Source organism: Thunnus thynnus, chromosome 13, assembly GCF_963924715.1.
Source record: "Thunnus thynnus chromosome 13, fThuThy2.1, whole genome shotgun sequence".
NCBI lineage: Eukaryota > Metazoa > Chordata > Actinopteri > Scombriformes > Scombridae > Thunnus > Thunnus thynnus.
Window position 1 is genome coordinate 19,806,379 of NC_089529.1, and position 25,807 is coordinate 19,832,185.

The following is a 25,807-nucleotide window of genomic DNA, read 5'->3' on the forward strand; positions in this document are numbered from 1 at the left end:
AGCATAACCTGATCAGGCGCACTTAAGGTGGACTGACCTTTAAGGTGGACCAGCTATTCTCATTTTAGTGTCAATCTCAGCTGTTCTTAAACAAAGGACGGAGAAATGTCTGGCTGCTGAGTCTCTTCCGAGTTCTTGCTCAGCCACCCCCACCCTGCCCTGCCGCCGCCCCCGCCCCACAGCAACTTAGGGGAAACACTGTAGTACCAATGTGGCCTGCATTTCTTTCTAACTAAAATAAACTCAACGCCATTATTTACAATAACATATTTCAGAATAGCCTTGGAAAGCCATGTGGAGCTTGACTGTGCTCCGCCGTCATCTGTCCTGCTCTTTCTTGTAAAGCATGAATATTTGATATTGGGTGCATGATGTAACTGTTATTTTGAAGAGACATTTTTACTCTCCTCAGATGCCTTTTCTTGTCAGAGTGGTTCTGATTACAGAGTAGATGCAAGGGTTAGAGTAGACATAGGGACTGGGTGTGTCTGCACTCACAGTAACACACATGGGAACAATTACAGTGTGTGGGGCATTGGCTGTTCTGTGCCTGTCTCTCTCTCCGTCTGCCTGTCCGTGTGTTAACACTGCCTCTCTTAAGGTGGTACTGTGTCAGTGATGAGGCATCTCACTCTTACGCCACTCTTTGCCTTGTTGTAAGAAACTACAACACTAAAGACCAAAGCAGACTGATTCAACTATTCCCTTGTCTTGCTTTTATAGACAGAGAGGGTTTGTGGCTCCCTTAACTTTTCATTGTTTTTTGTTTAACAGAGGAAATTTTGGCTTTAACTTTATGATGCTGAGCTTAAACAGTCAGAACCAATGAGAAGTAATTTAAGTGCAACCATATCTGGCTTGATATTCTTGCCTGAAGGCTGATCTCGGGGGTTTATAGTACACAGTCACCCCCCTCAGCCCCCATCATGAATTTATTTGTATTTTCAATCAAATCCAATCTAGAGTTGTGATTTTTCTTTCCAGTTTTCTGAGATACCATTAACACTAAAACTCATATCTGACTGTCATCATCAAGGTATGGAAGCCAAGAATGTTATTGGATGATTTGTTGTGTTAAATCATACTCTCATCTCTTTATTTAGCTAATGTGGATTTATCACAAAGGATTGCTTGTTGTTGTTTGGCCAGCTCTGCTCATTTTTAAAGAGAAGAAAAATAATCCAAGGTCCTTTTGAGGTGGGAGAGTAGGTCGAGTTAAGCAAACACTGGTGGAGAATTAGATTTAGATTTTAAAGCCAGTGTCTTATTTCTTGGCAAGCCTGATGCATTGTCGGGCTCGCACAGAAGCCTGTGAGGCTCATGGGAGGTTCCATCCCTTGTATATGAAATTAAGTTTCTGCACAAACTAACACAAATGGACGTTAAGAAGTAGGAGTAGGCAGACAAAGAGTTAATAAAGAAATAAAATCTAGTGGGGAACATAAAGGAAAATGGTGTCTTTCTGAAGATTTGTAGACTTTTATTCACCTGTAAAACTTATGTCCTCTTGTATGCTTAGACATATATCATGTCTCTTCCTCATGACTGGTGCTTTTAAATCCAGATGTCTATAACTAACCAGGAGTGGTCCTCTCACACTGTAGTTGAATGGTAAATTATTAGCTGTAATGCCAGTCAGGTACTCTTGTTGTATTATTTTTCTACTTCTATCTACTTTTAGATTACTGACATTTTTGTACTAATATACAGTACCTATTTCTGTCATGGGTGTTTATGGGTAACATCAAATACAGTTTTGCATTAGATTTCATCATTCAATCCATCTTTCCATTTGTCTTGGTCTGGATCATGGTGGCAAGAGGACAAGTTGTCAAAATGTCTGTGGTATTATATGTTTGTTAGTCCATCTATGTTTTCTACAAAATTGAAAAGATGTCATCCTCTAGCTGTTAAGGTAATTTATGACTGTCCTAACTTTATGATACTCTTTGTTTTATGGCAACAACACCTCTTTGGCTCCTGAGTAGACTGAGACAGCGCATAAAAATCATTAGAAAATATTATTTGGCACAGGTCTCTGCCTTTCCCACAACCTCTCAATCACCTCACCTCATATTACACCTCTCCCTGTCTTTGTCTGATAGTCTTGGCTCAATACAACTTATGGTTTCTTTCAAATTTGCCAGTAGACACTTCATTTTGATTTTTCAGAAACTTGATGTAAAAACTATATGATTACACCAAAAAAAGCGTAGTATTTTAACTATTAATAGCAGCTTCAGGGCAATATTGTACCACAGAAATCCTATATCCTATATATACTATAAACTTGACTCAATTATCAAATTCATACTAAAACTAATGTTTGATGAACAGATGCAATGCAGAAGTCTAGACACATATTAGCCATTGAGGGTAAAAATACCAAGGTCAAGGTTCAGATATATTTAATGGTGGAAGGAATGAAAATCATCCTTGGTTCAGATTGTTTGCGAGCCATTTCTTTCTTTCTCACATGCCTCTCTGGAGCACAGCCTTTATAGATAAATCTTTTTTTATCAGGTTGACGTTGAACAGAACACATTCAGAAAATGGTATTATTCTCTCAACTACACATGGCCCACTTCTAACTGCATTTGTAGACCTTCGTAAAGCTTTAAAGTTGTTTTTCTTCTGGGATCAGATACTTATACAATCTGATGTCACTGTCATCTGATTTCAGTTAAAACTTAACTAACTTTGAAGCACCTTCAACTGAGAACAATTTGGAGATTTGCTCTTCAGTCAATCATTTGCTAACAAGGACAATACTGAAACCAAAGTGTTCTCTGTTTTTTATTCGATCCAGTACTCCATGCTAATGCTTTAGATCAGAGGCATTATCTCAAAAGTGAGAACATTTGAACTTGTAGTACCTGCACTGCTGAGTAGTGAGTATATTTAAAGTGTGTAAGACTATGTCTTGCAGTTTTGTGTAAAAACACATACAGGAAGACAAAAATAACCCTATGGAGTTACTAGTAACTAGAATGCTGCTCATCTGAAGTGTTAGCAAGGGTTTTATTTTCCACTTGTGATTTCACTAAATTCAGCTCAACTTTTGCTGGTTCTGCGGAGACATGCAACACTTACTTGAATCCCCATAACAATATATTTCTGTAGTCAAATAAATATAGATTTAGAAAGTGAGTCTTCTCTTAATGTTTTTAAAGTATTGAATTCTGTACTCTGGGTGCAATATCAAAGAAATTTCTAAACACTCCTCTCTCAAAACATTTAATCCAGTCAAATATTTTTGTTCTCATACTAAATCTTTTGGTCAGAGGTTTCATGTTTTATTCACTGAAGCACCATGTAAGGATCCATAAAAGAAGACAAAGTGCAAATCCATTGTCAGAAAAGTGCATTAGAAAGAGAGCGTGTACTTGGAGTTCATTGTTCAATATGGCCAGGTGTCATTTAATTGCCCTCAGCTGCATAGTGAATGGAGGACGAGCACAGATGAACACACATGCACACACAAAAGAACACATGCAAACACTTATATATATTTTGTATACGTATCTATAGATCAGTGTGATAAAGTGAGAAAGGCAACATATATTGAAGTAGAAACCAAACACTAGGACATAAGGAGTTTTAAAGAGAAAGAAAAAGAACAATCAAGAGAAACCAAGAGAAAGAGATTGAGACATAAGGAACTGCTGCTCTCCACCACTTGAAAATTATGGAAACAGAAATGTTCCACTATGTCAGTGGTGCTTTACTGCTAACAGCCTCTTAGCTGCAGCAGCATATGAGGTAGAGAGGAAAAACCATACCATCTGCTCAGTACATTCCTAATCATCGGCAGGCCTTCCTTTTATTGGCCGAATTCCTTGTAGGAACTGCTGATTTGTAAAAACATGAACCTTCCTCTCCAGCCTCAGCTTTTCTGTTGTGTGTAATGCGAAGTGCGTGTTTGTGTGTGTGTGTGTGTGTGTGTGTGTGAGTGTAAATACTTTGTGTGCTAATACGTTTTAATTGATTGTGGTGTTTCAGATGGAACTGCTGGATAAATTCCCAGTGGAAGGAGGCCAAAAAGACCCTAAGCGCAGGATCATTCCGTTCCTACCAGGTAAGAGTTAAACACACTGTGTCCCCGAAGGCCCCTTTACACACACACATACATAGCACACACATACACACACACCTGTGACTTATTTGGAATAAACAGAGGAAGAATTATTTGGATAATTAATCTCATAATATCTAGAAAAATGCCAAACACTTGCTGGTTCCAGTTTGAGAAATTTTTAGTATTTGCTGCTTTTTCCTATTATATATTAATACATTTAGGGTTTTTGACTGTTGGTAGGACAAAACAAGCAAAATGATGACGTCATCATAAAAAAATGATGATGAAAATAATCGTTAGTTGCAGCCGTACTGATGATAAGATATTGCCAAAGTATGCACATAACAACACACAAAGAACACTGAGCTCATGGTTTATCACTTTAATCACTCTGTACTTCCCCACTCCCTGTATTGTCGTGTCCTCGTGTCAGTCCCCCTCCCTTTGATTTCCCTGTCAGAAACTAGCCCACTTAACACGCATTGGGTTAAAATGTGGAATACAGTGACTCACTGATAGGCTGTGGAGGAAAGCAGAATATTTTGTTGGGTTTGCATACTGCATACAAAGGAACCAACCAGACCAATCTGCTGCAACCATAATTGGTCATAACCTCACTGTTTTTGTGAACCAAGCAAGAACATGTCTCTCCATCTACACTTTAAACGTTCTGCTGACTCAGCTGATCTCTCAGCATATGGCCCATAGACATATTTGACATTGCGTATAAATAAAGGTTGGAGCATTAGGGTAAAGCAATGAATATTTGCCCTTTTGACGCAAGAATACGTGTACTAAAAGGTTACTTTTCATTATCATCTTTGGGGAAAAACCTGACCAACCTTGCCAATTTTTTTTTTTTTCTTTTTGCTTGCCATTATGTTCCTACAAGTACAAATGTCAAAGGACTTTTTTTTTTTGAATAAGGGCTTTGGGTGTGCTTGACTAACATTTGAAATAGTCTGAGATTTAGATCCTGTTGAAAGTAATCCTTTATGAGACTTTGGAAGAAGGCCTCACCCAAAGACCCCACCCACATCTCCCCTACCAGGCTTGGGATGGGTGGGGGATAAGATTTCTTTGTGGCCCTGCAGGTCTGGAACTCATTGAGAGAATACACACACAAAAACACACGCACACTCAGACTGTTTGATGAACTCTGAGTGAGTAGGAGGAGGGGAAGAGGGAAGAGAGATAGAAAAACACTGCTTTTCATACTGTATCCCCTACTAGTCCCTAATACAGCCAGACAAAGCATACTGACCACGGATACTATTACACATTCTCATCTACATTAAACTCTGTCTACTTCCTTCCTGCTTTTACTGTTAGAGTCTGAAATTGAGGAGTTTTTTCTTTCTGTTTTTCCATGAAAAATCTCAGCTTTCTTTTTTACTGTCTTGCAGTGAAGCTCTGTGTGTTGGTAGAATCTGTCCCTCCTCTTGTTTTCTATGATAGAAAATATCCATTGGCACTTCAGTGGTTATTGAGGAAGGCACTAAATCTCCAACTGCTTCTGTGGAGCTGCTAAAACTCCAAAAGTTAAGGGCTGATTGGACTGTTCATGTTATATTCTAGGAATGCAGCTGTGGAGCTGTTAACGTTTGTGGCAGGATGTTGCTGAAAACATGATTTATGCTCAGTGCCAGATTGTAGTGAGGTTTTAGAGAATGATCATTTCTAGTCTCAGATCACAGATCAGATCAGACACCTTATCTTGAGAAGGATTCCACGCAAATGTCTGATTTACAGAAGAATTTTCCTGACAGCCAAGAAAATCCTTCACTTACAGAGCAAAAGTCTGGGCTGTGGACTGAGACCGAACTAACAAGACATGGAAGTGGTTTTCCCTTCATGGTTTGGTTTGTTCAAGGCCCCAAGCTGTTTTTACTCTTTGGTATCTCCACATCAGCAAAGTGGCTTGTCTGCATATGTGCACAGTGCAGAATTTCTGCTGTGTTTTTTGCCAGGTGCCCACACCAAAAGCTTGGCTGCTGCTTTTTGTTCTGAGTCAATCCCTGACTTCTTAAGAGGAAATTCAAAAAATTGTCCATCTTTTTTTTTTTTTTTTTTTCAAACAGGAGGAGACTGTTTTATCTGAAGATTGCATGATATATGTGCAGAATATCTTTACTGTTTGTCATCTGAATAGCTCTGAAGTCGCTGTGCTCCTTAGATGAGTTCATACTTGACTTTTAGATAGAAGTGATACATTTAATCTATTTACCCTAGAGCCCTGAACGATGCTTTACATGGCTGTGTCAACAGGTCAGTTTTTGAAAAAGGGCTGATATGTTCTCGAGCAATTATCTAAAGCCGAGGTTCTTAGAAAACTATGTCAAAACTCAAGATGGAATGTCTGTCTGTTTCTTTAGGGCACTTGCATGATAAGAGAGAACATTTACTTTCATGAATTTGAATCCCAGAAATACACTATGCATTTGTAATTTGGTTTGACTTTTTTTTTTTCCCCCTCATAATGATATATCTCCAGTTCCTGCTTTTTCCAGCTACTCTGTTTGGCTGGGGATCTCTCTGCCTGCCACAGTAGGAGGCACAGTATGTTGGGCAGGTCAAGTACATTTCTACAGAGCTGAATAACTCGCATTCCCCAGTTACCAGAAAAAACACAACATAGCTGAACAGTTAGTATCACCTTGTTGCTCATACCTAATTCATATCTACTCATGCCTCATTCATATCACGTGCATCTGCGGGGGGGAAAGAAATCACTGCTCTTGTCGTCGTGAGTGTGGGGCACCGGTAGCAGACCTTGTCTTTTATGGCAGCTTATGAAGTTGCGTCTCCCCTTAGTCAGCAACCTACCTAAGAACACAGTAATTCCAAAACACACACAGTTTATTTTTCCACATTTAGACTTAGAAGCCACACATCCCTTTTCGCAGGGTTATGTAGAGCCTTTTGGGGCGAGTCCACATCAACTCTCAAGTTTTTTGAGACAAGTCTGAGTCAAGTCTCCTGTTTAGCTAGTCTCAAGTGGAATCACATGTCTTGTAATAACAAATTGCAAATCATCATTGGCAAATCGCAACTTATTTGCTAGTCTGTCACATACTTTAATGCTGAAAATTAAAGTGGCTTAACATTTGAGCATTTTCATTTCAAAGCTGTTTTTTTAAATAACTGAGAACAAGTCTGTTTCACTGCATGGGTCTCATTAAATTTAAATATTCAAAGGGTGTGCCCACACAAGGCCTGTTTGTTGCTTGTATTATTATTAACTTCTTTTGGATTTAACATGGTAAAAACTGGAGACTTGGATATGTTTGCTTCCAAGTAAAATCAAGTCAAGTCTCAGAGCAGTCAATCAAAGTCAAGAAAAATCCTGAGTGTTATGTCTTAAGTCTGACTAGAGTTCAAGTGTTCAGTAAAGGTTTTGACTACTCAAATACATCTGAAGAAAAAACATAGGGTGAAAAAACAGGAGGAATTCATGTGTGGTGAGTCCAGTCATTAAGAGGTGAGTGCTGAGAACAGCTCTCTGTGTGTGAAATGTGTAAAAACAACCCTCTCTGTGTTCCCGTCTCTGTCCATCTCTTGTCTCCAACTACCTCCCTCACTCTGCTTCGAAAAGTTCTTACCCTTGGTCACTGCTGGCTCTCAGATTTGCCATAAAGTCTGCCCTGCCCGAGCCTTGGCAACAAGACAGCAGCTTTCCTCCCCCCCCCCCCCCCGGACCCACCCTCCATCCCCAAACAAGCCCTTTTCATCGGCTGCACCCATGAGTTGCCGTGCATACAGAGTGGGCAGTGTTGAGTCAGTGCTTCTCTCCTGACCCCAGAGAGTTTTGGAAAACCGTCAAGAAAGCTCTCTGTTTGAGGAGTGATGAGGGGAGGAGAGGAAGGAAGAGACAGAGAGGAGGAGGAGAAGTAGGCATCCGGGGGTTGACTTTCAAATCTCTTTAGTTATCGTGAGCTGTCCAGACTGTGCGTCCTTTCTCCTGCTCTTGCAAGATGTTACCAAAACCTTGGAGATCTGGAATGTCTAATCTCATTTTTCATCTAGTTAATCTCTTTTTTCATAGTCTCCGTCACGTAGAACTATAGTAAACTGTTGAGGTCCAATGTTTGTTTTTGATCCTTGGTATGTAAGGGTAAAAGTGTAAATATTAGCCAGTGGGTGTTATCAGGGTAGTGATTTGGTAACTCACATCAAAAGGGTTGCACTTGACGAAAGAGTCAGGCGTTCACCAAAGTCTTGAGGATACATAGTTAATTAAACACAGCAAAAACAGCACTACAGGAACACCCACGATTTTGAAGATTTGACTTTTCCAACAAAGTTGACCCACCAATTCATAATATTGGCTCAGATGAGCAGCCAACTGTTGCATTTGCTTGAGGTTATATTAATCTCCAAACCAATCAGGCTTCCTTATTCACTAACATTTGTAGTCTCTTTAATATTATAGAAGGCTACACTCTCTTATGTTTTACAGTATCTACCTCTTATCTTTATACACATACTATAAGGAGGAAGTGTAAATTTACATGATGGTTTTGATTTTTGCTTGGTTTTGTTGACCACCTGAGTCAAGTAACAGATTACAGTCAGAGCAAGATGGTTGGCTACAGTACAGAGTTCAGTGTTGGCAGTTGTGGTTATTATATAAAATGTGTGACATCCGAGGTATTTATAGGTAGTCACCACACGTCTATTCACTCAGCGGTTTACAGCTACTTATTATCTTGTTTTTTCTTTACCTTCATTTGTCTTTATTTTCTTCAGCCTTGATTCACAAGACAAACAGTAACATGTGAACATAAATATATGCATAAACTTTGATGATCATAGACGGTCTTTATGTGTCTGTATTTATTTTTTTCATCAGTATGTCTCACACACAAAAAGCAGAAAAGCCATTTCTTGAAACACAGGTGAAATGGTGGCACCGTAGGAAGGTTGACTGCTCCGTAGTAATCTCCTGTGAGATAGATTCACGTTTCAACAAGTCTCCTTTAAATTCTTTCTAAACAAATACCATAACCCCTTGATCGAGGTGATACAGTAACTTCTCAAAACATGTCCCTTTATGCACTCAAGATCTCGTTACAGCCTTGATTTCGTGCCCAATTTGTATGTTTGCATTAGAGCTGTCTCACTGAGTTTATTGGAGGAACTTCAGCAGCTAAAACAAGGAGAAAATAGATGTTGGCTCTCAAATTTCCTGCATACCGCTAAGTTCGGAGAGTGTTTTAAGAGGCCTATTTGTAGCCATTTCTTGTTATTGTTATGGCGACCCAGCTCGTCTGTGCCTGTGGTTATTTGTGCCTGGAGATAAGAACAGGCAAGTAGCATTTATGCTGTCATGCAGATATAATTTGCTTTCCCAAAATCATTTATTCATGACTTAGAAAGGCCAACTATTCACCTAGCTTCTTACCCACCTCATTGTGCTGTCAGTGTTATTGATGAGACGACTATATTGTGTCTGCATGCTAATTCACCGACCATGTTTTATAAAAGCCACTATGTCCTTATTGTCCTTCAATGGACCCCTAACTTTTTAAAAGATTCTCATAATAAGAGCATCAACTAAATGAAAAAGCAGTTGAGTGACACTGATTATTTTTGTTCCTTGGGTAATAATTCTTTGAAAATACAAGTTGGGTATCATGCACACACACATTTTAACAGTTTGTATGATGATTATCATACTAAGATGACTGAAGTGATTATATATTTGGCTTTTCTAAAATATGGGCTCTTAAGTCTCTTTTTCCTACTTTGTTCCAGGGAAGATCCTGTTTAGAAGGAGCCACATCAGAGATGTGGCCATGAAAAGGCTAAGGCCCATCAATGAATACTGCAGGGTGAGTATGTTTACCAGTACATGGCTTTAACCTCTTCAACTCCACTCCTATTTTGGAGAAAAATGCCTAAAATGACACCCAAATTAAAATGGCTGTAGCTTTTGAACCACTCTGACTATATACATGGATGAGATCTTGCCAGAAAACCCCTAAAGTTTCTTGTGAAAGTGTCAGAAACACTCAGAAACAGAGCAGTGTGAGTCAGTAAAAATGGAAAATTTCCGTCCACCTAAAATAACATTAACCTGAAAATGCATCACATTTCTTGTAGTTCATGAAAGCTACACTAACCAGTGAGCATTTGGATCCTGAGCACACAGTACCAAAATTATGGTAGAAATTGCAGTGTCCAGAGGAAAAGAAAAACAAGTATCCCACCCACATTGTAGCAACTTAGTCATAAACAGGAAAATGGAAAATAATCTTTTCATGCCCTCTGTGTACATATGAGCAACAAGAGTAAGTGTTTTCCCCAGCACATTCTGGATTACACTGAGGGACCACACCATCAGGTCTCAGGATAATTTATGTGTTGTTGGTGGATATTTCTTTTCACAATTTGTCATATTTGTAACCATTACCTTAATTTGTCAGATATTAACAGCTGCCAAACAGACACACAGACAATGTAGTTCTTAAAGAAATCAAACGTGGTTATATTGATTAAAATTAACCTCATAGCTACACTGCAAGTTCACATAACAGATTTATAGGATCACATTGTTCCAAGAACAGCTCTTTGAATAATGCCATTGCCTTTGCCTTATAAATTGGCACTATGTAGTGAGTACCATGCTTAACTCCCCAGAGCAAGCCTTTGTGACAGCAGGCATCCTCCCCAGTGAGGTGTCCTAAAAGCTCCCCAGGTGCTCTGTAGCTGACTCTGACCTCACTATAAAAAGAGACAAACTAAAGTAGAGTTTCTCTCAAGGGATCAATAGTGTATAAGCAAAGCAAGCTTTCTATGTGGCTATATGAGAGTAGGATGTCATTGTACCAGCCAAATGTACAGTAAACACTCATGATCCCTCTGCATAATTGAATTTATAGGTTGTTCTTAGTGATAGAAGTAAGAAAGGGTGGACTCCAGTTTTGTAGAGTATAAAAATGTGTTGAAATGTGTTTGTGGTGCCTGTTTTACCATTGTAAATACCACAGCTCTTTCCATCAGTTAAAACTGAGATCATGTAAAACCTGTACGTTATCCAGCCCATTACAGGGCTTTTTACCAAACAGATTAATCACCAGGCCTCAAGGAAGTAAAAAAAATGCAACCGTACATTTTCCGGCTCCAGGGTTGCAGAACTGCAACCATAAAACTGCCAATAGCTAGTAACTAATTGCTACAATTTGACAGAAATGTAGCCACAGCAACCTAAATGAACACATTAAGGATGATGTCTAGCAACAAGACAACATTTTGTACCCTTGAATTAAATTCAAAGCTGCAGTTGTTTAAAAATGTCTATCTTTCCAAATTAGGTTGCCAACTGTTTGTCTGCAGTAACCAAGCAGTAAGTCTGTTTTGCAACCAAGGATCATTGCTTTTTATGATCAGATAGCTACAAAACAGATATCTTGGCCACAAAGCCACATGATATAGGTGTGAAACACTGCTCTGTTATTCAAAAATAGCAGGGAGGATGAGCTGGTGTTTTATCTCATGTTGTGGTGGTAAATATCAGCAGAGAGTCGTGCCAAAGGCAAAGAGCTGAATGGTGCTGAGTTTGCTCTAGTCAGCACATCCACAACCCGAAGGCTGTGTTTTTGTTAAATTTAACAGGTTTGCCTTCGGGCCTCTAAACCATACACACCTCCTACTGTCTCTATGTGAGGGGAAATTTGAGGGTGTTTTTACTAGTTCTGACTTGACTCTTACTCACGCCCTCTTGTATTTTCAACTGTATTATTTCATTTATATTTCACTTCTCCTTTCCATAAAGGGCCTCATGAAAGCATCACTGTATAAACGAGTGCCTGATAAAATTATATTGTGGCTTGACAGACCTTTTGCCACTTCTTCCTTCCTTGATAAAAACAACAATTCATAAAGCTTCACATTATGATAGACAATGTTGAGGACTGGAGGCTCGTGAATGTACAGCTCTACTCCACAAGTGTCGTCTGGGGTTAAAGGAATGTACATCTGGTGTAGGCAACATCTTTAACCACTTATGTGAAAAATAAGAATTTTGGGGGAGGAATGGGTAGAGTTGTTGGTTCATGTCTGTGGTGTGGATGTTTATTGAAGTAGTTGAGCCACTTTTACATCTGAGGCAATGCTGCAGTCAAAGTTGTGGAAATGTCTTAAAAGTTGTAAATGATAAAAACTAAACACTAAAATTACTTAACATTTAACATCACAGCTCCATGAACCATAAACATGCTGTCATTGATTCCCTGGTGGCTTCTTCATGATGCTAAACTATCATTGATTTTTAATATTTTAGGACTAAGAGGGAACCTGAATTCCTGCACAGTGTTGGTCACTCATTTAATTTATGATGTTCCCTCAGGTAAGATTCAATGAATCAAGCTCATGAATCTTACCTGATGAAGTTCTACTGAGTGAAACCTTGTAACAACATAAAGGGAGCAACGGTGTGCAGGAATTTTTGGTCCTATGTACCAGACAGACAGATTTTGTGGAATGCGGGAACTTTAATTGAACTTAAAGTAATATTTGAGGACAGAATATCTCATTATGTGCGTTATGTGGAGTGTACATTGATACATTCCAGTCGTACTGTTTTTACGGAGATCACAACTCGCAAGGCAATCCCCAAATACTTTCACACATATCAACAGTGCGTGTTGATAACAATTTAAAACATTACTCATCCCAGTGATAGCAGCATAGCAGATTGGATCTCAGAATTCAGCTTTGGCAGTGAATACAAGGTTATGCAATAATTGTTGAAACAAATCTGAAGTTGACTGCAGGCACAAATATGGCATTTTCATCCACCCCCATATACAGTCTGGCTTACAAGGTGAAACTCGGTTCATTTCATGTTTTTCTTTGGGAAGAGCTGAGTCAGCCCTTGTGTTGTACAGCTGAGGATTTAACTTGACTCATATGGAATTCCCTGGTTGTGAAATCTTGTGTTTTTATTCAAGTCAGGAAACACAGTTGCATAAAAAACATGGAATTAAGGATTGTTTGCATAATCAAGACTGCTGAGCTAGGAGGACTAGCCGGGTCACACAGCTTGATGAAATGCATTATTTCAAAAAGCTTTTTATCCATTAAGTAATAATGCAATTTCCACCTGACATTCCTTTGTCAGTATACAGAAGTTTTGAAAAAAATAATCTTTGTAAGCAAAGCATCAGAATGCATAATTGATATGTCCTCTGTTCTCATTCCAGCAGTCTCTTTTGAAAGAAAATGCTCCGTTTTTATAATATATTCACTGACAGCCCTTTATTTTTTTGGAAATAGGCTCACTTTTTTTAGCAGATGATGCCTTTTTTTAATGGTAATATGCAAAAATATATCATCTTCTGAAAGCTTAAACTTAGAATGTGCAGACATACAATCACAATGTACTGTGGGAATACACAAGTAGATCTCTCATTTCCATTACCTATTTGTCCTTTGAGAAAACACACATGCATACACACACACACAAACACACACTCACACACGCACAGGCACACACAATTACCTTAATGCTGCCTGCTGTAAAGAACACCCATAAAGTCCATTTGCAGTAATGTACCCTGAGCCTCCCTCCTGTCTCCTCCCTGGGGAGAATTGTAATGAGTGGACGGGCCATAGGCTGACACGAGGAGAGGAATAAATCCAAGGAGAGGATAGCCAGTTCAGGATGCACTCTGACCCCAGGCACAGTGCGGCTTTCTGGGCTGCAGGACTAGATGTTCAGAGTCCTCTGAAGGTCACCAGAATATACTCTTAAATCAGCTACTTAGCTTCGGTGTCTCAAGATATGGAGAAAAGTACTATAAAAGGGGGATTTTAAGGTCATATAAAAGCATAATAATCTAGCAATATTGTATGTACCATGAGTCAGCACACATGTACATGGGTACACATGCATCCTCACACTCCCTATGACTTTGTGGCTAATGGAAAACACTAGTTATGCTTTGTCCATGGCAGTGGTCCCACTCCTTTCCTTCCACATAAGCTATTGACATAGACTTATGGTCATAAGAATGACAAGGCAATGTGCCACATGGGACAAGGACACCTTGGTTGGGTCTTTGGCTTCTATTCCATATCTGTCAGGCCTGACGTTATATCAGTGTGTGTCAGAGAGTGTGAGAGGGAGACAGAGACTCTGCTGCCTTAAAGGACACCACTGAAACACTTAGGAGTATTAAAATCAGAGGTAGAGGCCAGCAGAGGAAGCTTGATGGATAGCATTGAGGTTTGCCTGCCAGCAAAAGGAGAAGGAGGAGTGGTCTAGCTCCCTTAGCTGTAAAAGTGATAGTCACCATGGGGTTGTTGGCAGCAATTATTCTGTTTTCTAGTTTGGGGCATCAAGCTGTTGGGGGGGGGGTATCTTTTTCACTGCTACCCTTTAGTGGTTTGGTTGAAAGGGAGTGAAAGACAGAAGGAGAAGCAGATAAGGCACAGACTCAACAGAGAACAAAAGAAAGGCCCGGAGACAGAGACTGCGATAACATGACCAGCCGTGTGTGTGAGAGTGAGATCACACTAATAAAGAGAAAACTGAATGTGGCTGTTTGTCTTTCATCTCCAGTCATGTTGTCAGGGCTCATCTATTTGCTGTTAGTGATCCTCCACAGAGGCATAAGATGAGGGAGGAAGGTAGGTGAGACGGATCAATGGACCAGAGACAGAAAACAGAACCAGCTGGTGTGATTGAAAAAACACTGCAAAAAGAGAAGGGAAAATGGTTAATTTAGGCTGAAATTTAGTCTGAAAATGCCCTGAAAATACTGAATTGCTTGCTCTTTGACTTTATGGATGCCAAACACCCAATTCACATTATATATAACCTCTAGTTTGACTTCTGTATGTGGTGGAGTGATTGTACTCGCCAGTTTGTGTGTTTACCTAAGTTTCCTGCTATCTTGTGTGCCTGCAGGCCCTCATTCAGCTGCCGGTCTACATCTCCCAGTGCGAGGAGGTCAGAGTGTTTTTTGAGACCAGACCTGAAGACCTCAACCCACCCAAGGAGTAAGTACCACGCATGGACACACACACACACACACACACACACACGTCAACTGTTAGAAACCCTCAAACACAATGGAAAACATATGACATTGTTCTTCTGTCTCATGTCATGACATGTCCTGCCAGCACTTAACCCCAAACCTGCCAGTAATGAGCATTCATTACACCCTCTAATGGATATGATTTCATACTGTTGCACTACTTCCTGATGGGTTTCTCAAGCACAAACACACTTTATGGGTCCTTTTTTTTAAATGCTGAGTTTGCACTTAAACATGTTACTGCAGTTCAGTTCAGCCACCAGGCTCCAGACAGCTGAGACTGCACAGTTGCTCTGAGAAGGCACACAGACCTGTTGTGTTGTCTCTTGTAAATCTCACTCAACACATTGGCGTCATATCCATTGCTGACAGTTACTATGTGCCAAAACTAAGACATCAGCAGGCAATTAATGCCAGTGTCTAACACACACATGCACGTCTTGACACACATATAACTTCACACACAGGCCTCGGTTGCAAATGTTTTGTTATTATTAAGGTTACCAGCACCTTCAGGACAGTGAAGGTTACGAATGGCAGCTTTCAAAGACACCACAATGTAAGGCTCACATTTTGACCCTGCAGATGGTTTTTACACCAAAAGCTGTCAGCTGAGGCATTAGTTTTAACCTCTCTGTCATCGCGTACTAATGTGTGGCACCGAGCGTTGAGAAGTTGCCTCGGTCAATAGGAAATTGGGTTGATAAATTCTGATATATGCTGGCCAGCAGTGAAGAGGAGAGGGTGTTTTTCAGTCTGCAAGATGTAATTGTAAAAATCTGGATGTGTTCCAATTCCATACTGCACACTAATACTTTATTACTACACTAATAACATGTACTGTACTCAAAATATCTGTGCACTATTTTGCCGGTCACTATGCAAGAAAATAATGCACGTCATCATTTTGCACTCAACTAACCAAATGTTTTTTCCTCCATTTAAATTGTGCAATGCATTGTGGAACAATAGTGTCCATCAACACCACATTCGATAACCGAGTGACTTCAGTATGCATCCTGGCAATACACATTCATTAACTACACACTCAGGAACATTGTTAGAACTAGTGTGTAGCATCCAATTTGTATACAGCTTATGATTTTCCACTTTTTAGATGTAATGCTGTTAAGCAAGGCTCTTTTTCAAGGACATTTTGGTTCAAGTAGTCACAGTCTTACACCGACCAAGTGCAGGTGTGAGTGTGTCTTTTTGTACACTAATTGTCCTGCCAGTCACCTTGACATTTATACTCAGTAAAACTGCGGAGCAAGTGAAATTGCCAGATGTTGCTCTTTTCTTATAATATGGTTGTTCCTGGTGCATTTGAGTGTATTTACATTCATATTCTCTGTATTTAGCTTATGCCTAATAAGGAGTGACTTGCATTGAGTGAGCAGCTGGTGTTTCTTTCTCAAGGACAATTAAACAGGACGCAAAGCTGTTATGGGGATTGAATATGAGAAGGGTACTCGAACCAGCCTGCCTTATTGTCATATATAACTAGTCGTGTGGATGGATTTAATGTGACGTGTAAGTGATGTGTCTGTTGCAACCAGGTAGATCACTATGGTTACTGTACTGCTCAGGCCTGTGATAATATAATCAGCATTTTGGGAATGTGTCCCCCAGAAGAGATGCTCCTCTCATTCTGGCGTTTTATCAGTGTGGCAGCTGTAACCCTACGTGACAGTAGAAAATAGAAATTTCCTCACATCTGCGTCACTGTGATTAATATGACAGTACTTACTTCAGTATTTGTGAGCATGAGTAATGCCTCTTGTGAAAAATGTGTAATGTTCTCAGGTTATTTGCAGAGATCCTATAAATAGGCTACATAAATAAACTTTATGCTTATATTGTAGCAATCATGCGACTGATGTAAAATTATCCATGGAAGACTAGACTAGTCGGAAGTCACTGCGTACATGTACTCAAGTACTATACTTAACTAAAATTCTGTTGTACTGACACTTCACTGAAGTATTTCATGCTACCATATACTTTTATTGCACTACATATCAGAGGGACATGCCACTATATTTCATCAACTGCTTTTAGCAGATTAAGTTGATGAGCTTCTAAATTATGATACATTATTTTACAGTACATTAAAATGCCTATATAGCCCCACTGCTACCAACATGAACATTCAGATGATGCTTAAACATGAATGCATATGTAATAATAAATAACGTAAGGCTGGGCTGCCATTTTTCTGATAATAATTTTACCTTTAGTATAAATAAAATTCCTGGATTCAAAATTTTACTGGGATTGTTTTACATTGTGGTATTATTATTTCACTTAAGTGAAGGATCTGACTACTTCACCACTGGTATTATAAAGCTGTGCAAAGCAATTCTCAAGACAAAATGTTATTTAGATGTGCATCTACTCAGTATGCACAGCCAAGAATAGTCAATATTTGAGTCCTCTTTAATGTAGGGAAACTTTTCACTCTCTGGTGGTTGTCTGCCAGTTTTATGATTAAAATCAGACACAGACAGACCTCTAAAATGGCAACAGTAATTGTCTGATGGCAAATGGGCAATATGTCTGCAAGAATCGAAAGCCTGTCAGCGGACTGTTGTTCTCTATGTATAGTTCCTGACAGGGAGACATCTCTCTCTCTCTCTCTCACTTGCAGACACTCATGCATTTCATATTCTGTCCTCCCTCGGAGGTGGTTGCCAAGGACACATACCTCCTTACTCCTCATACAAAGCCCCAAGCATGTGTTGGAAGAGGCAGGAAGGAGACGGAGCATTTACTCCAGGCGGATGAATATAGGAAGGACCTTGGTTTGTCTTTACTGAAATTGGATTAATGCTTTCTGCTAGTGCAGCCTGTTGTTTGGCTGACTGACAACAGGTCTGGTGTACAGACACAGCAGCCACTGTGGGAGAAGATTTATCACGGCCTATAAATCTACTGCACCGAGAGGGACACCTTAGACTTTCTCCATCAGAGCAGCAAAGTAACAAGAGAGGGAAAGGGAGGAGAGGCTGAAGATGAGTACAAAAGGAGTACTTAACTGTAACAAGGAAGTAGAGTGTCTGAGAAGTAAAACAGAAGGAGTGTAGAAAAGAGGAAGTGTTACAGGCAGCATGGGGGGAAGAAAGGCAAGGGGAAAGTAGAGAAGGATCATAGGGGGAAGGTGAGTGAGAATTAGATGGTGGATCAAGATGTAATAAGAGCTGAGAAGAGGGGCCAGAAGAGGAAGAGGGTGGATGGAGAGAATAAAGAGGAGCTCATATACAAGATGAAGAAACAGGTTGCACTAAGGAGGGGTGGGAATAGAAGAAGAGAGATTATGAGAAGTGATTTCATTAATCATTCAAATCAGTATTCTGAGTCCTCTGTGGTACGGCACCTGTTTGCCGTGTGGTTTGGCTCCAGGTGTAGAAACTTTTATTTTAATAGGTCTCCAAGAATGGGAGCCCAGAGCGAATGTATCATATACTCTCGTATAATAGAAGCTTTGATAGATATTTTAGTAGACTTTTAGGAGTGTTCTCACACTTCCTCTGTAGTCATAGTTTATCCTTCCATTCATCATGTCACCATATAACTCAACAAAGGTCGCCTGATATGAATGTTCCCATGAAAGTTGAAGTTGCATTTGGCCCTATTGATAATATTCTTTTTCATAACCAGCTTCTGAGTAACATGACAAATGATGAGTAGGAGGATTAATTTGATTTGATACTCTAGTAGTTAAAGTAATCATATCAGGCCAAGGATCCAGGTCAGTGGCTATGTCCTGCACATTATTTGACCGTGGTTTCACCTTAGCTACAAACAAGCAAAAACAGCTTACACACACATTCTTGCTCTATAATAATCCCAATCATTAGTATTGCTTAGGTTGTCCCAGACAGGGATTTCTTTTTATAGTGCATTAATGGGTACACTTGTGAGTAAAGATTTATTGAGACTTATTAAGCCTTTGCAATTAACAGCTCTGCCAATCGAACAGTGCTTTATATGCCTGAGAGCCTTCACGTTGATGCAGGGAAATGAAAAAAGGAGTAGCTGCCAAGAAAAATGAGCAAGGGAGATGAAGGAGTGAGTTAAGTAGATACGGAAGATGTAAGGTGGAAAAAGGAAGGTGATGGAAGGCCGTAAAGTAAGGGAGTAATATTTAGATAACAAAGAGGGGAAAACAGTGTGTGTGAGAGAGAGAGTAGAATGCTGAACATTAGCAACCATTAACTTTCCGTGGCATCTGGACATTGAATCAGCTTCTGACTGCTGCTGTGGAGTGATGGTCTATTTATCAGGCTAATGTCTAAACCAGACACAGCAGATGCTATATTGAGTTTAACATCAGACTAAATTTCAGGCATTAGCTATCTAGAGGCTCCTCATTCACATCTGCCTGAACCAGAGAGTGAAGCAGAGAAATCCTTTTCTCATACAACAGATAGTAGCATGTGAGATAAAACTGGTGTTGGTGTTATCAATTATTATTATTAGAAGTAGTACTTGGTTATAATAATCATACAGTGGTTAAGTCCTTTATAATCATTATTACTGTGGTAAATTCAAAAATCAAATGATATGAATTTCAAATCAGATCACATCAAATCAATTCAAACTTTATATAACTGACACTGTTACTACCAGATTGGCATGCGCGTGATTTACATAGAAACAATGCAAAGATGAACACAAGATGCAGGAATCTAATATCAAACACATACAGTAAATTGTAATGGATATTACTGCATGTTATTCTAGATGTGAAATGTGAAAAGTACATATTTATTGTAGAACAAATCTCTGTATCTTTTTACGAATCAAAGAACAACCACTCATTGCCATTGTTTATTCTCAGCTAAATATTGTGGCAATAACTCACGTTATTATCACAGCAAATAAAAGGCCATGCAAAATGTAGACTAAAAAAAAAAAAAATTAGTGTGATCCAATAATAAAAGGATCTGCCTTATCTTTGCTCAGGTTTTAAGACATTCTGTGACATCCATGAGTTGATGAGTGAATAATATTGACAACAGTATTTGAAGGTGGTCAGGAATGTCAATGAATTGATTAGTTGTCGACTATTAAATTAATCACAAACTATTTTGATAATCATTTGGTGTCATTTTTTGAAAGAAAACAATGTCCAAATTCTCGGATTCAAGCTTCTCAAATGTGAATATTTTCTGGTTTCTTTAGTCTTCTATGACAGTAAACTGAATAAACTGAATATCTTTGGGTTGTGGAGTGTTGGTCAGGATAAAACGAGACATTTGAGGACGTCATCTTGGGCTTTGGAAAATAGTGATCGACATGTTTCACCATTTTCTGACATTTTACAGTTACAGTTAACAACTAATCGATTAATCAAGAAAATAATCAACAGATGAATCGATAATGAAAACGATCGTTAGTTGCAGTCCTGCTCCTTATCTCTGCAAACTGATTTGATATTCTGTGGTAGTGATGTAATGGTTTCCTCTTTTTACCAGGGAACCAATCGGAAAGAAGAAATCAGGTAAGAGACAACTTTATTTATTTGAAGTAAAAATGGGTTGCTATTTATAAAAAAAGAATGATTGTACAGCAGAAATGAATCAGGAACTTTATGATTGTTAATTATTGTTTTGCTGCTTTTATGAGACTCCCACTTATTCTGAGCTTTTTTCATTATAAATACAATTCCTCTGCTATTTATTTGTAATGTATAATATGACATTATCTCCATCTAGTGGTTACATAACAGCATTGAGTCCACCATCCCAGTTGTTCTTGTTTCAAATATTCTCTCAAATGGCTTGAATGTTTTCCTGGAGTTGACTATTACAGTACCGGAAATAGAAAAGAAACCATCTTTGCTATTGTTTCACTGTTTCTTTTTTTTATATTCTTTCTATCGTCTCTATTCATCTAATATTCTTAAGTTGCATCCATGTCATTTTTTTCAGTTTTCTTCTCCGTTCATTTTCCTTTCCATCAGGGCTTGTGGACAGAGCGACTACTTTCCTAAAGCGAGGTAGTAACACACTGTCATGCTTGGTCGTGCTGTGTGTGTGACCCGACAGGTTGCTGGTGGCCTGTTTCCCCTCTCCTTCCCTGGCCTGGGCAGGTGGGATGTGGCTATGTTGAAGGCTTGGGGCTTGCATTGGTTCCTTAAAGGAAGCATACAAAATAGTTGGTGATCTTCAGAATCTGTGTGGCTCATTTCTTGGGTGTATTCAAGTATGTAGTGTTGGGTAGTGTTTTCAGCATCGGGCAAAATCAACAATTTCAATGCAGAGCCCTAGAAACAGAATTAATATTTATAATAAAACTATTTATTTAAAAGCTAACCTAAGTTAGCTTGTCAGACTAGCTGATAGTACAGGTTCAAAGTACGTTTACCAACTCATCTATTATTAGCATGAATACATTTTCATTGTTAATTCATTAAGCCATTCATTTTTTCGCTTTTAATTTAACTATCTTTGATTCTTTGCTCAGAATTGAACTCAACCTGATGTTAGTTTCTCTCTGGTTCTGCTTCTGATAAATGTTTGTATAAACAACAGAATTGAGTATCTGTTGTAGATTAATTGGGGAAAATATGGCTGATCAGACCTGTGTTCTGTCTACTTATGTGTTATAAACACATGTTGGCTGAAAATGTCCTTAATGTCCCTTCACCATTCCTGAGCTTGATGCAAAGGTATAAAGGTTATATGACAAGTTTTAAAGAACATACTGTATATAATGAGAAAAGAGCCATGGTGATGAGTTTTTACTACTGGTTGTATTGTGAGCTTTCATGTTTTAAAGTTGATTTTCCTCAGCCTGGCTTGGTGCTAACATTGGTGGTGGGTTTTAGTGGTGCTGGTTTGTTTCTGTGTGGAAGTCACAGTCATGTTGATGATTGACTTAACCCTCTACATTTATTTTAAAATCCCTTCCATTCACTCCCATTCTCCAAATCTCCCTTTCTTCCTCTGTCAGCTCGTTGTTTCCCCTCACACCATCCTCTCCAATCACATCCGCTACCTCCTTTGTTTGTGTCTGGGTGAATCTCCATACTCTAGATAAGCCTCCTTTCATTTAAACTTTGTACTCAGCAGCTACTGCACAGATTTTGACCTTAGAATTATTGTCAGCATTTCACCCAAATCAATTGTTCACTTATTTCAAGTTCTACAGATGCATTTTGGATGTTTTAAGACAAGACTTAAATTGGATTCTTAGTAAAGTGTGTATAAAATCTGATATTTTAAAAAGGTCATATTACATTTGGTTAAGAGCTGCATAAAAATTTAAAGGTCAAAATCTCAAAGCCTCATAGATCATGGATGTAAATGGTTATGGCCTTGATATCACATTAACAAATTTTACCAAAGATCCTCAGTGAATAACAAGTTAATGAGTTGTGGCTTCTTTACATTATTGAGATTTCATCCCTAACCTGCCTGGAAAAGGAGTAAAAAGGGAAAAACTTAACAAAAATCTGTTCTGGTTTGTTCCCCTAACAGGAGATTCCACCTCAGCAGACCCTCTCCTCCTCGACCAGTATGTGGCAGTAACAGACTATGAGAAGCAGGAGAGCTCTGAGATCAGCCTGCATGTGGGTCAGGTGGTGGAGGTCATTGAGAAAAATGAATCTGGTGAGTCCTGTTCAACAACCAGTGGACTCTTTCACTGTTTTCTGAGATTTAGTTTGAGCAAAGGTTGCTGATTTAAATGGAAAAGCCATGTAGGATTTTTTAAATGGTGGCTTCAGTTGAAAGCTGCGGTGCCATGCTAGAGATTATATAATTGCTAGTTTCAGTTTAGCTATTACATGAAATATGAAATTGAAAGACTACAAATATGCATCTGGCATTACAATAGTAAATTACCATTATATTGAATAGTTTCCAAAGATCTCATATTTCACTGTGTTTATGATCTTTTCACACAGGGTGGTGGTTTGTGAGCTCAGAGGATGCCCAGGGCTGGGTCCCTGCTACATGCCTTGAGGCACAGGATGACCCTGATGACTTCAGTCTTCCAGGGGAAGAAGGTACATACTGTAATGCTCTACATCTGGGTGTTATTGTTTAAATTCCATAATCCTTTGAGGAAAAGTTTAGAAGAGGCCATTCAAATGTTACTCGAAAACTCTACTGTACATTTAAGTTATTTCTTACCCATGGAATAATGTGATCTCACGTAGAAGTGGAACTGTACTTGTATACAATTGACAAATATTTTATATTTTGTGCTGTAGTCTTCCTTTTGCGATCTAAAGTGCAACACACACCACATGTAGAATTGTGTCATTTGACACACACCATTTGACTCCTGTATTAAACACCAGACATGCAATATAAACAGAAAAAACAGCCAAGGTTCAGTAGCTGGGATGTACTGATCCAGGGGGCGATTGTGATTTAATGCTGTTTTTCTGGAGAGTTGATGTGGCCAAGACACCAATGGTGGTGGGCTTAAACAAAAAAACATTTGGTGCTGTTTTTGCATGCACCATATTGTGCCAGTGTGTTGCCCTTAAGAACAGCAATAGAAATATATTTTAATACTCAAATTATTGCACTCATTAAGACAATATATAAGCCAAACATTACAAGGTTGAACTTACTTAACAAATGTACGAGAAAAAAAAACATCTGCCATGTGTGGCATAAATCAGGGTAGGAATCCATATAAAAGCAAAGTTTAGATGTTAAAAGAATGATACTGTAATAAATTGTGATGATATGGAAGGACATGCTAAGCAGAACATGGTACACATCCAATATGCAAAATAAAGACCATATTTCAAGTCTTGGCAAACCTAACAAGTATGGACATTGAGCTAGTTGTCCTTTGTTGGACAGATTACTACTCAGAGCCCTGGAATTAGAGTCACTTACTCAACTAGCAATTGAGCAAGTACATAATAAACAAGGTCAAGTTGTTCTTTTGCCAGTCAGCATCAGTTTTGCAAGTCTTCTAGTAATGACGACAGTTTAATGAAATAGTCCTAAGAAAAATCTCATGGCCAACGTCACCCCACAGATCCTAATGAACCATTAACCACAATCTATAACCTACTATTAAAAGAAGAGGTTGTTGGTTAAGTGACCTTTCCTGTAGTAGCATGGTACATTTGTATCACCAACATACTAGTAAGGACATAAAATTTGCACAATGTTAGAGGAATTATTTGTCAGTAAATGGGTAAAACAGCATCAAGCCTGCCAGAAGAACTTTGATTTCTACTGGTCCACCAATACTGAAAATGCTTTAATTTAGGATGAAAACATGGTCCAGATGGCATATGTAATGTTCACTTCCTATTTTGCCTCACTTACTGTGCCGGGATGTCAGTGCCTCGGAGATTCTGGTCACTGCCAAGGCACGTGGGTCGTCGCAGAACTTTAGGGGATCTATTCAGCACAGGCTTTGGGCAAGGTGGAGCGCACGCCTTTCTTCTCCCCCTATTCTAAATGTGTGTGTGTGTGTGTGTATGTTCACACACATGCATACACAACTGTGTGCATGTTTGTCCATGTGTATGCATGTCATGTATGATGCATGAGAGATCCAAGCATGTAAATTAAATCCTTGCATGCAAAGTGGATTGTGTATTTGTACGTGTTACAAATCAAAATTACAAAAATTAACCAGCATTAATAAGCACTTGATAGATTAGTAGTAGTTTATGATATCTATGTATATTAAATAATAGTAGAAATAATAAAATAGTTTTACTGCATTTGTAGTACAGTAACAAGTTTGTCTTGTATGTGGTCAGTATTTGTGGAGGATGTATGTGTGTTTTGTGTGTTGTACATGTATGTATCTTACATCTTCTCACTCCACAAGATGCTGCTCAAGCCTTGCCTCATTTAATCACTTAGCTAATGTAAAACCAATACACCACTTTAGCAACTACAGCATAAGGTCTTAAATCACACATGGAGAGGGTCGTGATGGAGAGGATTTTTAACCTTTTCATAAAAGCTTTTAATCAATAAGTCTGAATTTAATTATTTTAATTATTTCATTATTTATTTTTGGGTTTCCATCTTGAATTCAGATTTTTGTTATAGTTTCAACATTTCATCTTTGCTGCAGTTTGAATTTGAGGAAAGCTTCAGGTTCCAACTTCAACCACTGTGTGCTTTGTCTCCCAAACTATTATCCTACATTAGTATTTTATGTGCTCCCTTATTTGTGAACCTACTGTATACACAGTAATCTTCAAAACTGACATTATGTTCTTATATTAAACAATATTGTCTTTTTCTGACTCCAGAAGAGAAGTATTCAGTGATTTACCCATACTCGGCCCGGGACCAGGACGAGATTGACCTGGAGAGAGGCATGGTTGTGGAGGTGATTCAGAAGAACTTGGAGGGCTGGTGGAAGATCAGGTAAGTCACTGACATTAACTAAGCTACATTTACTAAAGAGGACTTGGCTGGCAATTTTCTAACCAACAATGAACTCATCCAACTTACAAGTATTGTGCATGTATCCAAAGCCTGATATATCTTACTTGTCTGTGCTGTAGACCTCCGTTGCTGTCCAAAAACTATTAAAAACACGTCAATGAGCCACACCACTGCACTGGGTGACATGTCCTTCATCCATGAAGACGGCAACTACCGTAACTTGTTTAGAAACAATATATATCTTATTCCTCTGTGTGAGTAAATATAGCGATAGTATAACCCCAGTG

The 25,807-nt window shown here is 38.9% G+C and overlaps 1 protein-coding gene across 4 annotated transcripts in view; it reads left to right on the top strand.

The window, feature by feature from the left end:
• Positions 1–25,807, top strand: part of sh3pxd2b (SH3 and PX domains 2B) — a 43,381-nt gene that overhangs the window by 12,822 nt on the left and 4,752 nt on the right. The window contains exons 3-11 of one of the 4 annotated variants that reach the window (XM_067608513.1): positions 4,003–4,078; positions 9,836–9,912; positions 14,994–15,085; positions 20,607–20,632; positions 21,095–21,130; positions 22,614–22,745; positions 23,042–23,143; positions 24,451–24,534; positions 25,382–25,499. In XM_067608513.1, the coding sequence (XP_067464614.1) occupies positions 4,003–4,078; positions 9,836–9,912; positions 14,994–15,085; positions 20,607–20,632; positions 21,095–21,130; positions 22,614–22,745; positions 23,042–23,143; positions 24,451–24,534; positions 25,382–25,499 (743 nt within the window). The remainder of the gene's footprint in view (positions 1–4,002; positions 4,079–9,835; positions 9,913–14,993; positions 15,086–20,606; positions 20,633–21,094; positions 21,131–22,613; positions 22,746–23,041; positions 23,144–24,450; positions 24,535–25,381; positions 25,500–25,807) is intronic. The other 3 variants (XM_067608514.1, XM_067608515.1, XM_067608516.1) reach the window with 3 other exon arrangements.